The 21,618-nt window shown below is 39.4% G+C and overlaps 2 protein-coding genes across 6 annotated transcripts in view; one reads left to right on the forward strand and one right to left on the reverse strand.

The window, feature by feature from the left end:
- Window positions 1-9,091, reverse strand: part of EIF2A (eukaryotic translation initiation factor 2A) — a 35,685-nt gene extending 26,594 nt beyond the window's left edge. For 2 of the 5 annotated variants that reach the window (XM_059163769.1, XM_059163768.1), the window contains exon 1: window positions 8,948-9,090. In XM_059163769.1, coding sequence (XP_059019752.1) covers window positions 8,948-8,975 — 28 coding nt within the window. In that variant the 5' untranslated portion in view covers window positions 8,976-9,090. Of the gene's footprint in view, window positions 1-8,947 lie in introns of all 5 variants that reach the window. The other 3 variants (XM_059163772.1, XM_059163771.1, XM_059163770.1) reach the window with 2 other exon arrangements.
- A 97-nt stretch (window positions 9,092-9,188) lies between these two features.
- SERP1 (stress associated endoplasmic reticulum protein 1) lies at window positions 9,189-13,333 on the forward strand. Its single transcript, XM_059163774.1, has 3 exons — window positions 9,189-9,731; window positions 10,030-10,105; window positions 11,352-13,333. The coding sequence occupies exons 1-3, from the start codon at window positions 9,648-9,650 to the stop codon at window positions 11,390-11,392; spliced, it is 201 nt and encodes a 66-aa protein (XP_059019757.1). The 5' UTR covers window positions 9,189-9,647; the 3' UTR covers window positions 11,393-13,333.
- The last annotated feature ends 8,285 nt before the right edge of the window (window positions 13,334-21,618 follow it).

Raw genomic sequence — 21,618 nt, forward strand, 5'->3', positions numbered from 1 at the left:
CCTCTCCATCTGCTTGTGGTATCTCTCTGTCAAATAAATAAATAAAATCTTAAAAAAAAAAAAAAAAAAGAGATGATAGAGCATCAGAAGCAACTAAAGGCCTTTATGGAAGTAACTGAGCTGGAGAAGAAAACAGGGCTCAGACCAAGCACGATCTCTTGTGGCCTAAGTTAGGCAACGTTGGTCTGTGGCCTAAGGTGGGAAACTTCTAAAGGGTTTTAGGTAAACATTTTTTTAAAAGATTTTATTTATTTATTCAACAGAGAGAGAGAGAGAAAGAGATCACAAGTAGGCAGAGAGGCAGGCAGAGAGAGAGAGGGGGAAGCAGGCTCCCCGCTGTGCAGAGAGCCCAATGCGGGGCTCGAGCCCCAGACCCTGAGATCATAACCCAAGCCAAAGGCAGAGGCTTAACCCAATGAGCCACCCAGGCGCCCCTAGGTGAATTTCAAGAACCAGTTTTGCATTTTGAAAAGGTCAATCTGGTCCAGCATAGAGAATAAAACTGGAAGAAAGACTGGATAAGACTATTCAAGACAGTTCTGCAGTGGTCCCATAGGAGAGTATGGATATTGGACTGGTGGGGTACAGTGGAAATGGTGAGTGTGTGTTCAATACTTAAGAGATAAGACTGGCAGAACCTGGTGATGAGTTAACTATTTTGTCAGCTAAAATTCTTGCTAGCAGCAACAGTTAAGCACTGAATAGAAGAAACACTTATACTAAGGTTCATGGTTGTAATTCTATCTGCTTCTTTTTCTGCCAGCTGTTCACAAATCTTCCACTCTTCCTTTTAGTGAGAAAGCAGCACAGTTGGTAAACAGGGCCACTCTTGGCTCCATTTTCCTTCTCAAGGTACAGTTCTCATAATACTGATTTTCTTTTTTTTTTTTTCTTTAAAGATTTATTTATTTGACAGAGACAGAGAGGGCGAGAGAGAGCACTGGGGAGAAGAGAGGGAGAACCAAGCTCCCCATGGAGCAGGAAGCCTGATGATTCAGGGCTTGATCCCAGGACCCTGGGACCATGACCTGATCCAAAGATAGAGACGTAACCAACTGAGCCACCCAGGAGCCCCATCATTACACTGATTTTCTACCTGAGAATTAACTAGTTCAATTTTCAGATATTGAAAGTAATATAACTTATAGTCCCAAAGTAAGTAATTCAAAGTCAGGAAGTTATTAAGGAAAAGAACCACTGATGAATAAGACAAAAAAAAACTATGCCCTCATGGAGCTTCCACTCTAGTGGAGGGACCAAGATAAATAAACACACAACTAAACGATGAGTTGCTTGTTAGATATCTACAAGTACACAAGTCCATACCATGTTTCCTCACATGCAAGCACTAGACTGAAAGGTCAAACTGTTACAGGTCATTTGGCCTTGAATAGAGTGAAGCCTAGCGAAGTGTTCTGCGTGTATCAAGATCTAAACTTGTAACACTACACAGCTTACAAGACAAGGCTCTATATGATCTGGTCCCTTCACAGCTCTGTGTGCTAGGCATGAGGGATTTAAAAAAATGAATCCATAACTGCATTCAAGGCAATAATTTCAAAGGAGCTCAGTCTATTGCTATGCCTTGAATGAAACACTGAGATTTTAAAACTATGAACTATAATTCTCTAGCATCAAAATTCTCAACTGCTTCTCAGTTTTTTGGCTAAGATCAAGGGTAGCATCAAAATTCTTTTACTAAACAGGCAAAACAGTGCTATTTCTCATCACGGAATAATTTGTTGTAACCAGGTACAACTCATCAGCATTTAGAAGAGGCCATTCTTTTCTTTAACCAACTGAGCCACCCAGGCGCCCCAGGCCATTCTTTTCTTAATACTATAATAACAGCTTTAACACTTATCTCAGGGTTTAATAAAAAGTTAATTTACCAAACTAGAGAGTTTAGTTTCCAGATTACACTTTAATACTAGGCTACATACAACTGTGGGCCCAATGAGGTCCCTCCCACAAGCTGCTATTGTGGTTTAACACACTAAGGGCTTTCTTACAGAATTTACATATAGGCCTAGGAAAATAAAACAGCATATGGTCAGTGAAGTCCCATTGAAGTTGCAGTGTAATGAGAAAATGTGCCACAAGATGATGCAATCAAACCATGTTCTGTTTTATGTTCTGCTGACCCTGAGAACATAATGCCTGAAGTGGCTGGTAAAACAGAAAAAACAAGCTTTATCGATCTCATCTCAGCCTCTTGTGTTCTCATGAACTTGGAACTAGTGACTTGGTCCTCCATATTTGTTCATTTTTCTGTTATCAGCAACCACAATGTTATAGTTGGGGTGAAATTCAAAGTTTTTGTACATTATGCAGTTGACCCCTGAACAACAGAGGGGTTAGGAATGCTGGATCTGGTGTAACTCAAAATGCGTCAATAACCTGACTCCCCCAAATATTTAACTACTAATAGCCTAGAGCTGACCAGAAGCCTTTCTGCTGATATAAATGATTAACACATATTTTGTATATTTCATATCTTCATACCAAACTAAGACAGGTGGAAAACTCCAAAGGATCTACTACAGACCGTTTACCACCCAATCATTCAAATGTTGAAACTTAATCTCTGAGGTGGTAGTATCTGGAGATAGGCCTCTGGGAGGTGATTAGAGTCCCACAGCAGAGCCCCCAGGAATAGGATTAGCACCCACATAAAAGAGATTCCCGGAAGCTCCACCGCCCCTCCTAGCCCTATGAGGACACAGCAGACAATGGCTCTCTTTGAATCAGTAAACAGATTCTCACCAAACAATCAAATCTTCCAGTACCTTGAAGTAGACTTTCCCAGACTAATAGAAGTATGGGAAATAAATGTTGTTTAAGCCACCCACTCTATGGTATTTTTGTTACTGGAGCCTGAATGGACTGAGACAGAGTAGCAGTGAGAAACAAAAACTACTTAACCCACCCTCTTTCATACAGATTGTTAACTCAAAATCTTAAAAGGCAACACTGGACAGAAAAGTCCGTGTAAGAAAGTGTCACTCTTGAGTGTCACTCAAGAAGCATTCAGTCTCATGTGGTTTTCAGTTCCTGGTTTTAGTATGCTTCTGGAGAAGCAAAATCTTGAGTGAAATTGATCAACTTCTTTTCAACATGCACATGTTCACATTCTAAATAAATAGTTTTAAAACAAAAATCCAAAAAGTTGTATGTTCTGATTCCATTTATATAACATTCTTGGAATGACAAAATCACTGAGGATAGATCAGTGGCTGCCCATGGTCAGAGTGGAAAGAAGAGTATGACTATAAAAGGGTAGCATCTTTTTCTTCTTTTTTTAGAGAGAGCGCACATACAGTGAGGGGTAAGGAGTAGGGGTTGCACAGAAAGACAATCTTATGTAGGCTCCACACCCAGGGCAGAGCCTGACATGGGATTTGACCTCACCACCCTGAGATCATCATCTAAGCCAAAATCAAGAGTTGGATGCTCAAATGGATGAGACATCCAGGATCCCCAGGGTAGCATCTTCTTTGCAATGATGGAGCAGTTCTATATTATGACAGTAGTGGTTACATGAATCTACATATGTGATAAAATTTCTTAGTACCATATATACACACAAACTGGTGAAATCCAAATAAGGATTATAGTTTAGTAAATACTCCTGTACAAGCACCAATTTCCTAGTTTTAATAATGTACTATGGTTATATATTATCACTGGAGAAAGCTAGGTGAAAGGTACACTAAGAACTCCCTTTATTGTTTTTGTGACTTTTTATAAGTCTTAAATTATACCAAAATATAAGGCTTTGTAAAAGACCACCATTTTTTATAATGCTTTTTCAAAATATGGCAAGAAATTAAGCCAATCAAAAGTCTGGAAAAAAGTTTTTCTTCCTTTTTTTTTTTTTTTTTTTAAGATTTTGTTTGTTCGAGAGACACACAGAGGGAGAGTGAAAGGGAAAAGGAGACCGCCCGATGAGCAGGGAGCCCAAGGTGAGGCTTCATCACAGGACCTTGAAATCATGACCTGAGCGGAAGGCAGATGCTTAACCGAATGAGCCATCCAGATACCCTTGGAAAAAAGTTATTCAACATTTCTCAAGAATGGATTTGCTTGGGAATACCAAATAAAAGTGTTTCAATAAAATAAAAATTGGGGGCACCTGGGTGGCTCAGTGGGTTAAAGCCTCTGCCTTTGGTCATGATCTCAGGGTCCTAGGATGGAGTCCAGTGTCGGGCTCTCTGCTCAGTGGGGAGCCTGCTTCCCCCACCTCTCTCTGCCTACTTGTGATCTGTCAAATAAATAAATAAACTCTTAAAAAAAAAAAAAAAGAAAATAATAAATAAAATTAAAAATTGAATAGATCAAGATTTTTGTACTAAGATAAAGTCCATGAGACAAAAGTACAAACCAGAGCTACTTTAAAAAACTGGTGATACTAGTGGTTATATCTTATAACAGATATGTCTATTTTAGGGGGATTAATTATCAATTGAATTCATCATAAAAATCATATTGGGTCACTACAGTCTTGTTCATACATACAATCACTATTTTTTTTCTTTTTTTTTTTTTTAAAAGATTTTATTTATTTGACAGTCAGAGATCACAAGTAGGCAGAGAGTCAGGCAGAGAGAGAGGAGGGAAGCAGGCTCCCTGCCAAGCAGAGAGCCCGATGCGGGGCTCGATCCCAGGACCCCGAGATCATGACCTGAGCCAAAGGCAGAGGCTTTAACACACTGAACCACCCAGACACCCCTACAATCACTATTAAAGCAAATATTTTATTTAACACCTCCCTACACAGAAGCATAACTAAAATGCTTAAATAAAATAACAAAGTGCTGTAAGACATTTTAGAACCACTTTACTGGATTTAATCAGTTTTAGTAACTTATACAAGAATAAAAGGATATGCACAGTGTATTAGAAGACACAAAATCATATTCATAACAGAACATAAATTGTATTACAAGTTAACAAAAGCAAAAATATAAATATGAATATAAAGTTCTTTTCAGTAATGAAAACAATTTTTCTACATTACTTTTAATGAGGAATTCATTTTATTTATTCTTATTTTTTATTTTTTAAAGATTTTTATTTATTTATTTGACAGAGAGAGATCACAAGTAGGCAGAGAGCGAGGAGAAGCAGGCTCCCCACTGAGCAGAGAGCCTGACGCTGGACTCGATCCCAGGACCCTGAGATCATGCCCTGAGCCGAAGAAAGAGGCTTAACCCACTGAGCCACCCAGGCACCCCGAGGAATTCATTTTAATTAGAAATGACTAAATGCAAAACATTGAATAGACCGTAGAGATAGTTTAATATAGTGTACTGAGAGTTGCTATGATCTGTTTTTAATGATCTCCCCCTGCAATCAAAGGGGATCTGGAAACATGCTCTATTAGAAAGAAAAACCTAGAACGTGAACAGCTCTTTTCAGTAAAGCAAAAAATAAATGCCAGAGTTTCACACAGAAAAACTGTTTAAAATCAAGAATATTAAATATTGTATTTAAATAATCTTTTTAAAAATTAGTAGCCTTTCTGGATACTCATGTACCACTTATTGCTCTAGGCCTCAATTAATATGAGAAAACTACTAGGTTTCAACAAACAAGGGTTCTATGCCAGGGATATGGTGATCATTATAATGGGATACTTTTTCCAATCCTTGTATCTACTGCAGTACCTATCAATGTAGGACAATGACTTCATTTTGGTTTTTTCTGGTTTTTTTTGTTTTTAAGATTTTATTTATTTATTTGACAGAGAGAGATCACAAGTAGGCAGAGAGGCAGGCAGAGAGAGAGAGAGGAGGAAGCAGACTCCCTGCTGAGCAGAGAGCCTGATGCGGGACTCGATCCCAGGACCCTGAGATCATGACCTGAGCCGAAGGCAGCGGCTTAATCCATTGAGCCACCCAGGCGTCCCTTCTGTTTTTGTTTTTTAAATTTAATTTTATTTATTTATTTGACAGAGAGAAATCATAAGTAGGCAGAGAGGTAGGCAGAGAGAGAGGAAGGGAAGCAGACTCCCTGCTGAGCAGAGAGCCCGATATGGGGCTTGGTCCCAGGACCCCGGGATCATGGCCCGAGCCGAAGGCAGAGGCTTTAACCCACTGAGCCTCGCAGGCGCCCCAATGACTCCATTTTGAATAAATTAACTCCGTGGCCTCAACCAGGTAAGCTGATTAGAAATATGGGTTTCACATAAGGACCACTGTTTTACATGCCTGGCATCCAGAATCCACCTTCTAGAAGACTCTAATTTTCCAGGGAAAACTGTCCAAGCATGAGAATATAATTTGGTCCTGGTGATTCGATTAACAACTGAATGATTCAAAGATAAGCAAGATCCAGGCCAAGTCAAGCCTAACAGACAGCATTGAGATTGGCAAAAAACATGCTTTCCTTTGGGGCTGCTGAGCTGGTTGAATGTAAACATGGAGAGCATTAGCCTGAGAATGAATTTTGTTTTAAACATTTATTTATTTATTTAGAGTGCACACATGCAAGCAGGAGGAGGGGCAAAGGGAGAAAGAAATGGAAAAAATTGTAAGCAGATCACCCACAGAGCGCAGAGCCCAACTCAAGAGAGGCTTAATCTCATGGATTAATCCAGTCGGACGCCCAATGGATTGAGCCACACAGGTGTGCTTTGGCTTTTTATCATTTCCAATTAAAAGTTATATCTACCAAAATTTACTTAACAATGTCCAAATTATTTTAAACTCTAAAATTCCATGAGTCTAAATTTAAAAAAAGATGTTAGAAGTAAAAGAATCTATTATTGGCTGAAATATCTATGCTAACAATGTTTACAAAATTAATATGTGTGTTTAAGTAGAAGAAAAATGGACCATGGAATTGAATGACTAAATATAATCCTGATTCTGCCAACTTGGAATAACAATCTCTCTGGGCCTCCATGAATATGAGAATATGAGAAACAGAAAGACTAGTTGACCTTTAAACTCTTACAAAGTCCTTGATTTTAAGCATTATAAGAAAATTGTCATTCTTAGTTAATTTGACTGTAAATGAAGTGATGATCCTTCATTAACTTATTCCTCCATCAAACATTTAGAGTGTCTATTGTTTACCATGCACTGTACCTGGCACGAGAAGTCAGGGAGGAGTAAAACTCTGCCCCCACTACCAAGGAGTTCACAGTCTAGCAGGGCAGAAAAGCATCTAAACAACCAGATAATTAACCTATGTGGAAAAAAAAAAAATTCAAGTATATATGAAGTACAAAAATAGCCTAGGACTGACTGATCATCTGGGAAGAGTGGAAAAAAACTTCAAAAGGCAATGATGTTTGAAATGTGTTTTAAAGATGAAAAGTAAGTCAAATCAAGAGGAACAGGATAATCCTAGACTGAAGAAGTTATTTCTCAAGGGTTTTATAAGCAGTTCAATACTGATGGAGCACAAGCCAGATGTAAAGAGCTTTTCAAGGATTATGAAGGGTTCCACATTCTATGCTAAACTGGAATTTACCTTGTAAGCATCAAGAAGACCCTGTAAGGATTTTTAAAGGAGAAAAATTTATAGATAATTTTAATGTACTATTTTTCTATTAGAGTTCAAATAAGCATTTAGTATTCCAAAAATCTGAACATACAAATTATCTTTATGAAGCCAGAGAAAAAATTCATTTAATTATGTAATTATGCCTTTTAAAACAGTATCTGCCTGGCATAATCATCTAATAAATTATAGTCAGCATTTGATAAATATCTGATGAAGGAACTGCGGTAACCAGACTGATATGAGTGGACGTGGTGCTTAATAATAAAGATCTTAAAATGAAGAATGGGAAAAAGGTCAAGTTTTTAAAGGTTCCTTTCAAGGCACAAGGGGACATAATCCCCTTCCTCAAAAGTAGACAACCTTGGGGCGCCTGGGTGGCTCAGTGGGTTAAGCTTCTGCCTTCAGCTCAGGTCATGATCTCAGGGTCCTGGGATTGAGCCCTGCATCAGGCTCTCTGCTCAGCAGAAAGCCTGCTTTCCCCTTCTCTCTTGCCCGCCTCTCTGCCTACTTATGATCGCTCTGTCAAATAAATAAATAAATAAAATCTTAAAAAAAAAAAAAAAAGTAGACAACCTTTCTGTTAAAATGACTTTCTCCCTTCTACATAACCTGTCCACGACTTTTAGAAAGCCTCTATTCTTTTCTTTCCCAACACCCTTCTCTTTATTTGATAGTCATATGAGAATCCCAATCGTTACTGTAGTCCAGTCTTCTCGGACACAGTCCAAGACTAAGTTAATTATCTTTTCCAAAATTATAAACTCTAACTCCACTTCAAAATTTCAGGAATCCTCTCATGTTCAAATTCGAAAATGCTCATAACCATTTCAACATCAAACGTTACCAGATCATTTCTATAATACTCACTGCTACAATCCCAGAGCACACTTTCATCACTTTAAATCTACACTAATACAGCTCTACTCTCTCTATTCTATTCTCTATTCTAATCTAATTAAAGCAAGGAGCACAGAATTTAGTATTACTTAAGTTCAGATGTATTTAATATGTGTGCTCATTCTAGGGCCTTAATCATATGTTTTTGTTTGTTCCTTATTAAAGGGATGATTTCTCACTGTCAACAAGGTCTGTCACCAGATGAGGGTTCGTATAAAATCAGTGCGGCAGACCCGGGGTAACAAATTCAACCAACACTTTCTGATCTTATCTTCCTTCCCCAATTCCAGTGAAACTTGAAGCGACAGGGAGGAATGATGGATGGGCCAAACGGGTGGGGAATGCTGGGGCCCAGAGGCGGGGGCCTCACTTCCGATTGCCACGCTACACCAAGAAACCCAAAAGGCCTTCGAGATCTTCCACAACCCACAAGGAAAAGTGCATCAGACACCAATGCTTCTCGGGTTATCCCCAAGAGCAAAGACACAAAAATAAAGTGCTCTGAAAAACAGTCCCTCACTTGTTCAGGACTCACCTGTCAGAAGCGGCGTGGACGGCGCCATCTTGTCCCGGAAAGAGAAATCCACCCGCTTGGGTCAGAGTTCACGAGGGCCAAACCCGGCCCCAACACGTCTCTTCAAGCGTGGAAACCGCGCAGAGTTGTTTCCGGTATCACAAGCCTCGGGGCCAATTCACTTCCGGTTGGAGAGAGTAGCGGAAAGGAGCCCGAAAGCGCACGCGCAGCTCCGGGGCAACACTTTTAAGAGCGTCGGGAGGCTAGGCTTCGTATTCCCTTTTCTGTTTCAGCAGGCGGAGCCCGCGCTTCCGCGGGGCGGAGCCCCTTCTGTGCTGACGTTGGCAGCCGAACCCGAAGTAGTTCGAGGTTACGGACGGCACTGCCCGGTTGTTGCGTTGCATTTCCTTCCTCTTTCACTCCACGCTCCCGGCGGCGGCCAGAGCGGCGGCGCAAGAATATTCCGGCGGCCCGCTGTCGTCTCGCGCGCCCGCCTTCGGCCGGCCAGTCCGGCGTCGTCAGTCAGTCGGCGGCCCGCGCCCCGCTAGCGCTCGGCACTCGTGCTCTCTTAGCCCAGGCCCAGCGGCCGGAGCTAGTGCCCCGCTTGAGAGCCTCCTAGCTCCGGCGGCGCAGGCACCGGGAGCAGAGCGTCGCGGCGGCCCAAGGGGAGGCGAGCGTGCGCGTCCAGGGGGTGCCGGGGGCAGGTGGTGGGGCCGCGAAGATGGTCGCCAAGCAGCGAATCCGTATGGCCAACGAGAAGCACAGCAAGAACATCACCCAGCGCGGCAACGTAGCCAAGACCTCGGTAAGGAACGGGCAGGCGCCCCTCGGTCCGCCAGCCCAGGCTCAGGCCCGGGTCGTAGGGCCGCGTCGAGTTCTCCCCGAGACCCGAGGCTAGGGGACCGGGGCCGCGAGCTGGCGGGGGCAGGCTGGAGCGCGGTGGGGGAGGTTCGGGAAAGTGGGTGCCGGAGCTTGGTGGTTCGGGAACGCAGGGGAAACCTGTGAATTGAGAAGACCCGGCCACCTGGACCGAGGTGTAGGCTGCAGGAGCCCGGGGTCGGAGCGGGGTTTTGCATTTGAAAAGGGAATCTTCATTTTTACAGAGAAATGCTCCCGAAGAGAAGGCGTCTGTAGGACCCTGGTTATTGGCTCTCTTCATTTTTGTTGTTTGTGGTTCTGGTAAGTGTTTGGGGGCTACCATTGGGTAGGGCTTTGGATGTACGGTTTGGGATGACGTGGTGACCCATAAGTAGTGACTCCTACCAACGTAGTTCTCAGTTTACCTGCCGGGAGCCCCACAAAAGTCTCCCTTCATCTGAACCGAATTACTTGCCCCACATATGCACAGAGGGTGGTGCTCCAGAAACTTCTCACAGGTTGATTTGTGCTCACAGGAGATCAGAAAAAGAGGTCAGGTCCTTAGTTAGTAATGATCAAGTTGGAAGAAATTTAGACCAAAACAAAAAAGACTCACGGAATGAGAATTCAGAATGTTCGCAGCCTCATTATCGATACATTTGCAAAAAAGCTTAGGAACATGATGTATGTTATGGACGTTGAACTTAGTTTAATGTGTCCCAGAGTCTAATGTCTTAATGTCAGAATTGGGTATCTTTTATAAAATAAAGAAAGCTCTTGAAAAGAATTGATTCTGTATAAAGAAAACGGATCTGACTGGCAACTTAATATATGAAATAAATGTTTTTAGATTAAAGAAACGTTTGACATATGGTAGGAAAAATAAATTATCAGGTTAACCTGCTGTTAAAGTAATAGATTCTTGTCTCTACAAATTACAGAATATCTTTTCCTCTCTTCATTTATCTTCATTTATTAATATGCAAATTGTTGCATATTAAGTTGTTGATATTGAAGTACACATTTTTGTTTTTTACATTCTGATATTCTAAAGTTACTGAGGTTTCTCTTAAACATTTCGCTTTGCCTCCTTCCTAAACTTACTAGTTAGAAGCTTTCTTGATAAATGGCTAAGAGCCAAGCAATTTACATAACCTAAGGATTATCAAATTTCAGCTTTGTGAGAATGAGGAAACATGCTTATATTACAGGCCAGGCCTTAGAAGGACACTTAATATTTTGGGGATAAATCAGAATAATTCTATGCTAGAAAACCTGTTTGCTTTGGTGCTTGAAGTTCTTTCTGAAATGATTGCGTATTGCAAAATCTCTTGGACATTAAGACATAAAATTCAGAGAGGCTGAAATTTAAAAATATAATTTGACATTCAGTTGTTTAGAATAGGCTTGTCTTTATTTCTTTTATTTCAGTGAAGTTGCATAGCATTTACAAGTAATTGAAAAGGTGCTCTTGGGTTCTTGTGAACTACCTTAATAAGTATTTATCGTGCCAGACCTATTTTATTCAAAGCATGCTTACTAAAACATTTGCTCTTTCTCTTTACAGCAATTTTCCAGATTATTCAAAGTATCAGGATGGGCATGTGAAGTGACTGACCTTAAGATGTTTCCATTCTCCTGTGAATTTTAACTTGAACTCATTCCTGATGTTTGATACCCTGGTTAAAAACAATTCAGTAAAGCATCCTGCCTCAGAATGACTTTTCATATCATCCTTCATTTGTCATTCCAAGGTTTCTTCACAGGTCATTCCAAGTTTTCTAGTCCATACCACAGTGCCTTGCAAAAGCACCACATGAATAAAGCAATAAAATTTGATTGTTAAGCTACAGTAGTGGACCCTACTTATTCAGTCAGTAAAGAGTAAATTTTTTTAATGTGGTTATTAAAACAGTATCCAATATAGATAATTAGATTAAATTTATGTAGATAGGGTCTAGATTTTGTTAACCCTAATGTGTAAATGCAATTAGCTTAATTTAAAATTTGGAGTTACAATTTTTATATAGCTAGGCACTTTATTACTGTATCTTGAATTGAAAGCACACTCCCGTATAGGGTCATGTAACAGTCCTCTAATAAAGTGCTTATAATGGAACAACTACACAGTTAGCCTAGTTTCCCATAACCTTTAGCACCTAAATTTTTTAAAAGCTTCTAAATGCTTAATATAAAAGGAGATGCTTATAGCTACAACATCTATTTTAACAATATTATTTCTGTTACACTACCTTGGATTTTGCATGAGTAATTATACTAACCTGAAATGCCATAAGAAAACAACTTGATTGAGCATTTTGTAACTTAATTAGTCAATTTATTTTCACCAAAAGCTACAGTGGTGGAGTAAAGTTGGGAAAGTATGTCACCATTAAATTCACCAAAATTATTTTAATATATCAAAAGGGTCTACTATGCTAGACAACATTTTAGGGAAAAATACTACTAAAACTGGGTGTCTCATCAGGACATACTGATGAGTCCAATGTGCCATAAAACATCTTAGCACATGAATAGCACTTTTAATACCAAAAAAGGCACATCAACTAAAAACTTAGTTTGGAAATAATTTTCTAGATCTATGATTAAAATTTTGTTAGGGTACTAGATACATCAGACTAAAGTGCCATCTGGAATTAAATGGATTTACTGATAAGGATCAGTGTTTAGTCTTCCCTTTGTTTTGTAATTCTATAGGTTATGATCAAAGTTTCTTTTTACTAATGGTAAGGGTGAGAAGGCAGGTTTTGGGTTTTCTGGTACCAGAAAATTTAAAGTTTAGGCTAATTTAAATATGTAGTCATAACTTGATTTAAAAAAAAAAAAAGGCATGTATCAGTGAATTGGAAAGAAAGCTGCTCATCTGCTTTGTTAATTGTCTCAGGATATCTCTTTTAAAATAAACTCTTAAGAGGAACAGAAGGGAAATCTACCTAGTCATGCACAGTATGAACCTCAGAGAGAGCTTCTGATACCCCTAAATACAGGGGGAGAATGAGGGAGAGGAGCAGGTAAGAATGTTTAGGAACTTTACTCAAGAACAGGGAAGGAGTCAGCTGACCTTGGATCGGCAGGGGTTTTTTCTGCATTATTAACCTGCCTTTCTCACCCAGGAAATCAACCCTAGACTTGTTTCCCTCTTTGAAGCAAGTGTCTTGGTTGACTAATTCTATTTTATTATAACTTTAAAAATTAAAGTTTTTGTTCTAAATTTATAGCAGGTGCCTTATTCTTTGCTTTGAGTGAAACCATTCCATATCCCCTAGTTTACTATAGATAATTGGCTTTAAGATGTTAGGGTGGTTTTTTTTTTTTTTTTAATTGTACGTGTCTTTATTAATTTGACTGTTAAATTTGCTATAGCTAGCAATCATTTTACATATGTAAAGTTGCATTCCCTTTGTATTTCATGTGTAATTTCCTAATTGAGTACATTTTATATTAAGGATGGATTATGCATGTTTGGGTCAATGAAAGCTATGTCTTATTTGATTTGTCCTTTAAAAATAAAGTTCCCTGAATATTTGATGCCTTCTAAAAGGAAATGATTTTACAGATTTCTTATTGGAGTGTACTTTTTATGGTTATGGTTAGTAGAAAATGATTTTAAAGAATGCCTACTATTATGTTGTATTTGAGTTAAGTAAGTACCCAGAGACACAGATTAAAAGTTTATAACTGGGAATAAGTAGCAAGAAATACATTAAAAGCACAGTGAATTAAATACTTCCTTTCCTAGGGTTTATCCTCATCTCATTAGCTAAGTCTCATTCGAGGAAAAATCATAGTTCCTTCGGTCTCCCTTTCCCAGTTGAATTTTATGTCACGCAGTGTTGAACACAGTGTGATAATATTGGGGGATTGTCTACATTATCCAATTACTCTTTGTCATTTACCTTTAACATTTCTAGGAGTTGTCAGTGATTTCATTGTATCCATTGGGTTGTATATAATGTTACTCAAAATAATTGAGTGGGCTTCCAAAATAAGGAAAGCTTTTCATTGTAACAGGATGTATTGTAATGGGCTTTGACTTAACATCAAAAAAGTGTGTATCTGAATTCAACAGCTGGGCCATTGCTCTTCTCACTGAGATTACTGGGGTTTTGCTGGCACAGAGGAATATCATGGAGATCTGGATTGTGTTCTTGGGAGGTTCATCATCAACAAAATTTTATTGCTCTTAGAGTATCTAAAACTTTAGAGCCTCAGATTTTCCACTTAGAAATTGTTTTGACATTTGATTTGTCTTTACATACCTTTTTAGTTTTTTTTGAGGTGCAAACCAGAACTTGAAGAAGCAGGAGTTGGGTTCAACAGCAAATTCTCTGTCCCTTCCCTTAGAGAATCATTTCCTGTCAAAACTTCATTCCACTCTAGCTACTTGTTCTGTGTTAGCTTCAGGTTGGATTAGAACAGAAATTTCCTAATTTGAAAAGACCAATAATGAGCAGTAAAGGCTCGAAGCCAAGCTGAAGGGGAATGTTCAGCCGTCTGGACTCAGTTAATTCAAAGTAAAATCATCTGTAGTACAGAATCCTAAAGATAGAAAGGACATGGGTAGTTTAGTCCAACTGCCCCAGTTTACAGGGGAAAAAAATTTCATTTATTCTGTAAATAATTGAGCTATGTGCCAGATACAGAGTTAGAGCTGTGAATACAGAGTCCCAGCACACAAGTATCTTTCAGTCCTGTAGTAGGGGGGAAAAGACCGTAAAATGAAGACTATATTTGTGGTTAGTGTTTCAAAAGAAAAGTAAAATCAGATAAATGGTGTCCACTCTCTCAGAGCTCGTTGAGGTAGAGCAGAAACTAGAATCAAGATTTCCGGACTCAGCTGTATCCCGGAGAAACCATAGGAATGACTGCAGAACGTCCACACACAACACTTCTGTTTTCATGAGCTCTTTACTTCTGCTTTTAGGAAAACCAGTAATTTAAAAAAATTTTTGCATGTTGCAAACTTAAAAAAAAAAAACAACTTGTCCTTTTATAGATGCAATGTCTTTTGAAAATGAATTTAAGTGACAAATTTGATATTTCCTGTACAGCACAAAAAATAGGTCAAATCAGTAATGTTATTCACTGTAACATATCCAAGAGTACATTTTTAAAGGGTATTTTGTTATATAACCTTACTGTATTTTGTTTTAAAAGTTTTCATCTGTGATGTTGAAAAATCAGTCTGGTAGCCCACCCCCCAAAAAAAAGAAAGAAGGAAAATGGAGTCATATATCCTACATAGATTCTTCTTATTACAAAATTTTAATGAATAAATCATGTGTGACTTTTTTTCACAGTGTGAACTTCTACTTTGGGGTGCAGATAGAACAAATTTGCAAATTTAAATAAAACTATGATTTCAATGTCATTAAAAGCACTAGTAACAGGTTTTTCTTCTTTTTTCATTGTTATGAGGAAGTCTGAACCAGGGAAATGAAAATAACTGATTTTAGACCGAGAAGGAACTTTGGAAATTATCTTGAATAGCCCTTTTATTTTACACTTGGGGAAATTATGGCCTAGAGAAGTGATCTTTCCCATTACCAATGAACCATTGACAGAACAAGGATTAGATAAATAGTCTTGTGGTGACCTAATTGGCTCTTTTAATCCGTTGAGTGCTAAAGAATTCTGATTCTTCTAGAATGTCTTTTTTTTTTTTTTTTTTTTTTTAAGATAACATGTTAAAATCTCATGAAACCCTTAAGAGTTCTGTGAAGGTAAAATCTGAATACCTACTAAATTTCAGTGGCTTCCTGCTGCCATTGGAATGAAATGTCTCTTTAGCTCTGATTTTTTCAGGAAACTTCACAGCATGGCCCAACCTACCTTTTCAGCTTTGTCTCCACTGCTTCTCTCCTTAGTCAAGTTAGCCCCAAAAGTTCACTTTTCAAATACCTGTGCTCTAAGTGTTGTTGCTTATTTTCCCTACATTACAATACTACTTTCCCTTCAATATCTAGCTTAAGTATCACCTCTGTGAAGTTTTCCTATGTCATGGGAATTAGAAACGCTCTCTTTGGGATTGATGACTCTGGACTAGTTAGCATTTATTATGTTGCCATGTTTATTAGCGTTCTCAGTTTCCCAGCTAGAACATGAAATCCTGAAGAACGAATGCCACATTTTTTGTAATTTTTTCATCTACTTCCACCACCCTTGAGGCTAGTATGAAACTTTTTTTTTTTAAGATTTTATTTATGTATTAGCACAAGCAAGGAGGAGCAGGAGAGGGAGAAGCAGTCTCCCCACTGAGCAGGGAGCCTAATAAAGGGGCCCAATTCCAGGACGTTGAGATCATGACCTGAGCTGAAGGCAGCGCGTAACCAACTGAGCCACCCAGGGGCCCTTAGGCTAGCATGGAACTTTACACACATGAGGGGAGCTCAACATTTTAGATGAGTGATAAAGAGAGCACCAAATGCCCTATCATATTAGAATAATCTTTAAGAACATGTAAAATAATCCACCCCGATACAAAAGCCATCCAAACTACTTCCAATCTTGGCATCCTCTGCTTGATGGCTGGGCTCAGCACCATAATCCAAGTTTACCCTTCAAATGAACTCTCTTAGGATAGGCTTGATGTTTGGAAATATATCAACAGTTGTATTTGTCCTTCAGGCATATTTGAGAACCGTTCATTATAAGTGTCATTGAGAAAACTATAAAATGTGCTTTATAAAGAAAGCTGACACCTCACCACACCAGTCTGCCCAGTTATAAGGAAAGAGTCTGACAACACTGTTCAGAGCAGGTGCCTGTGGGCTGTTAGCCGCCCTCTGTCCCAGGCCCCATCCTATAGCACAGAAAGGGACAAGGATGTCACAGTGGGCACCTTTCTCCAAACCAGCCCACAAACCCAGATGGCTCTGTTCTTCCCAAACCAGATCCAGTCCCTGAAAGGGACAGCTTATTCTCTTCACAAAGAAATTCCCTACAGCAAGGCCACACCACACCACACTGGTGAGCTTTTATCATGTCATGTGGTTACCAAATTAGATCTCCGACATTGGACAAAGGAAACTCTCAGGGCCCACCTGGGAAAACGTCATCCATGCAGCCATGTGGAAAATCACTTAATTCCTACACCCGGGAGCACCGTGGGACTAGGATGAACCACCAAGATTCATGAGTTTGTGTTCTGTCTGACACTTGAGCCACCAATTAATGAACAACTGTAGATGCCAAGGTTCAAATGCGTCTGGGATTGAGATAGAGCTAACAAAGCCCAAATCATAAAGATAAACACTGGCAATATCCAAGCATATTTCCACCTAGTTCCACCCTTGGTTACAGGTGCACAACTTCCTGTTAACCACAGATGGATTACATGAAGAAGGAAGGTCTAACATTCATTTCTGCTTGATTGAGAACAGCATCAGAATGCTTTTCAAGGGCCACCTGGCTGGCTCAGTCAGTAGAGCATGCCACTTATTCACAGGGTTGTGGGTTCGAGCCACACTTGGGTGTAGACATTACTTAAAAATAAAACCTTTAGAGATGCTTGGGTGGCTCAGTCAGTTAAGTGTCTGCCTTTGGTCAGGTCATGATCCCAGTGTCTCGGGATCGAGTCCTGCATGGGGCTCCTTGCAAAGTGGGGAGACTGCTTCTCCCTCTCTCTCTGCCTGCCACTCGCCCTGCTTGTGCACTTTCTCTCTGTCAAACAAACAAAATAAAATCTTTAAAAAAAAAGAATGCTTTCCAAAGCCGATCCCTTTCTTTTCTTTTCTTTTCTTTTTTTTTTTTTTTTTTTAGATTTTATTTATTTGACAGAGAGAGATCACAAGTAGGCAGAGAAGCAGGCAGAGAGAGAGAGAGGAGGAAGCAGGCTCCCTGCTGAGCAGAGAGCCCCATGCGGGACTCGACCCCAGAACCCTGCGATCATGACCTGAGCTGAAGGCAGAGGCGTTAACCCACTGAGCCACCCAGGCGCCCCAAGATCCCTTTCTTTTCTAAACATTATGTTAAAGCCCATCTGTACTGACAAGTACCCGCAGGGAAAGTGGACCAATGGAGTTTAATAACCAGCCTATGTCAATAGTCTTATCTATTATTCAGAGTGGGGCCAACAGACCCACGGTAACCTGGAAGTCTGTTAGGAATATAGAATCTTGGGCCTCACCCAAAGCCCACTGTATCAGAATTTTCATTTTCACAGGACCCTTAGGTAACTCATATACAAATTAAACTTTGAGAAGTGCTGAAGAGGTCTCAGAGTTCTGGTTCTGAAATGGATACCTAACTTCCTTGGGTGTTGTTCTCTTTGGCTACAGAAAAGAAAGCACTTACCCTCCTATTTGATACAACTGTTGTGAAAACTTGATGGTAAAAGCACTTTGAAAAGCTAAAATGATCTACATAATAAGATCCACTAATTTTACAAACTGCAAAAACAAGATATCTCCCATAGGCTGAGGGGCCTTCCTTGTTGAAAACAGAAAGTATCATTAGCCTCTGTATTGGACTTGGTAGAAGTCACCTACTTCTTACGGTCACTTGCTATTCATATATCTTGAACTAAATCTCCCTTTCCCAATCTTCTGCCTTCTGAATGGCTTTTCAAAACTTACGGGACTGTGAATCCTATCCAGCTAATCGGGATTGGAATAAGAAGACATATTACATTTGGAAAGCTGAAGAGAAACCGGGGGATACATGGGTCTCAAATGAGACTGAGCCACCAGGCATCCCACCTTCGCTCATTTTAAAAATAAACATTGGTGATGGGCATTAAGGAGGACACATAATGTGACGAACACTGGGTGTTATACACAACTGATGAATTATTGAACACTATGTCTGAAACCAATGACGTATTTTTTTATTAACATATAATGTATTATTTGCCTGAGGGGTACAGGTCTGTGATTCATCAGTCTGACACATCCCACAGCACTCACCATAGCACATACTCTCCCCAGTGTCCATAATCCAACCATCCTCTCCCCTCCGCCCCCCCTCCCCACCTCCACCACCACCTATATCCCCCTCTCCCTCTGCCTGCCTCTCTGCCTACTTGTGATTTCTTTTTCTCTGTCAAGTGAATAAATAAAAATCTTAATTAAAAAAAAAAAAGAGGCTCCTATGGTTTGTCTCCTTCCCCGGTCCCATCTTGTTTCATTTTTCCCTCCCTACCCCCCATGACCCCCTGCCCTGCCTCTAAAATTCTTCATATCCGAGAGATCATATGATAATTGTCTTTCTCTGATTGACTTATTTCGCTCAGCATAATACCCTCTAGTTCCAACCACATAGCTGCAAATAGCAAGATTTCGGGTTTTTTGATGGCTGCGTAGCATTCCATTGTATATATATAATATATACCATATCTTCTTTATCCATTCATCTGTTGGTGGACATCTAGGTTCTTTCCATAGTTTGACTATTGTAGACATTACTGCTATAAACATTCGGGTGCACGTGCCCCCTTGGATCACTACTAATGATGTATTATATGCTGGCTAATTGAATTTAAACAACAACAAAAACTTAGATTTACAGAGAAGTTGCAAAGATAGTACAGAAAGTTCCTTTGTACACTTCACTCAGCTTCCCCTAATGTAAATATCTTATGTAACCATGGTACACTTGTCGAAATTAAGACATTAACACTGGAGCGATACTATTAACTAGATTAGGACTCTGTTTGGATTTTACCAGTTTTTCTACTAATGTCCTTTCTCTATTTTAGAATCTAGTCCAAGCTACCACACTGCAATTTAGCCCTCATTCCTTTTTTTTTTTTTTAATGAGTAAACTGCACCTAATATAGAATGTTATGCTTTGGAGTTTTAAATATTATAATTGTAAAAAATTTCCAATATACACAAAATAACATGAGATGTCTACATGTCATCATCAATATGCCACAGTTGTTAAAATTTTGCCATATTTGCTTTAAATCTCTTTTTTAAGTATAAATAAAATGTTAAAGATACAACAAATACACCCTTTGCCTTATGAAGTCACTGTAGGCCATGCTTATGCATTTTTGTACCCTTACTACACATATATAAATTCATAAACAATACATATTCTTGTGAACTTTTAAGATTTACATAGGTAGTGTCAAACTGTACATTTTATATGCAATTTTACTTTTTACTCAGCATAATTTTGAGGTTTCTCCAGTGGATCTGATTCATTCATTTTAATTGCCACATAGAGTTTACCTATTATGAATAAGCCACACTTACGTGTCCAGACTCCTGAGAGATGTTTTTATGTGTTCACTGTTACACTCTGGGCTGCAATGAATGTGGATAATTATACTTTATTTCCTCTTTTTAAATTTTTTTAAAAATATTTTATTTATTTATTTGACAGAGATCACAAGGAGGCAGAGAGGCAGACAGAGAGAGGAGGAAGCAGGCTTCCTGCTGAGCAGAGAGCCTGATTGCGGGGCTCGATCCCAAGACCCTGGGATCACGACCTGAGCCGAAGGCAGAGGCTTTAAACCACTGAGCCACCCAGGCGCCCCTTTAAAATTTTTTAAAGATTTTATTTATTTATTTGAGAGAGAAAGCGCACAAGCAGGGGGAGCAGCAGAGGGAGAAGGAGAAGCAGGCTTCCTGCTGAGCAGGGAGCCTGATATGAGTGCTCTATCCCAGGACCCTGGGATCATGACCTGAGCAGAAGGCAGACGCTTAACAACTGAGCCACCCAGGAGCCCCTAAACATTGGCTCCTTGTATAAATATATAGAGAATTTTCCTAGTCTAAAAGTGGAACTTAAAAAAAAAAAAGATTTTATTTGTTTATTTTAGAGAGAGAGAGAAGGGGTAGCGGCAGAAGGAGAAAAGAATCCCAAGCAGACTCCCCACTCAGTGTAGGGGGGAGCCAAATGCAGAACTTGATCCCATGACCCTGAGATCATGATCTGAGCCAAAATCAAGAGTCAGATGCATAACTAACCAAGCCACCCAAGCACCCCTAGAAGAGAAATTTCTGAGCATGAGATATATGCATCTTCAAATGTGTTAGGTATGGTAAATTAACTATCCAAAAAAGATTGTGAAAAATTAAGTTTCCATCAGCAATATGTAAGAGTTTTTATGTCCTTGAGAGCTCACTAAAACTTTATTTCATCAGACATTAACTTTTGCCTTTATAAGAAGAGGGTAAGTTGATTCAGAGTTGTTTTAATATGCATTTCTCTGGTTACTAGCAAGGTTGAGCAACTTTTCTTTTTTTTTTTTTTAATTTTTAAAGATTTTCTTTATTTATTTGACAGAGAGAGATCACAAGTAGGCAGAGAGGCAGGGAGAGAAAGAGGAAGAAGCAGACTCCCTGCTGAGCAGAGAGCCCAGCCAGAGGCTTGATCCTAGGACCCTGAGATCTTGACCTGAGCTGAAAGCAAAGGCTTAAACCCACTGAGCCACCCAGGTGCCCTTGAGCAACTTTTCAAGTGTGGCTCTAGACTCATTTGCATTTATTATTATTTTTTTCTTTGTTCCTTAGTGACCTTGGGAAATCTTTTCAATTCTATTTCTTCATTTACAAAGGAATTAAATGAGCAAATGTAGATAATATACATAGAAAAGAGACTGGCATAACAGGGTGTCCCAAATTCACCTGAGATACTTCCTTCCCTAGACTTGGAACTGTCATCTATGGTTCTTTTTACCAGGATACCAGGATATGGTATTAGAGATTACATTCTAAACCCTACGGGAGTTTTTTGCAACTGTGTTCTCATTGTTACTAAGACTATTAGTGAACAAAATTTAAAAAATAGGTATTTTTAAGGGAAAGTACATCTTGATTTATATTGGTATTTCCAATTCAAACTTAAGATGACAGGTTTTC

This window comes from Mustela lutreola, chromosome 2 (assembly GCF_030435805.1).
Source record: "Mustela lutreola isolate mMusLut2 chromosome 2, mMusLut2.pri, whole genome shotgun sequence".
Classification (NCBI taxonomy): Eukaryota; Metazoa; Chordata; class Mammalia; order Carnivora; family Mustelidae; genus Mustela; species Mustela lutreola.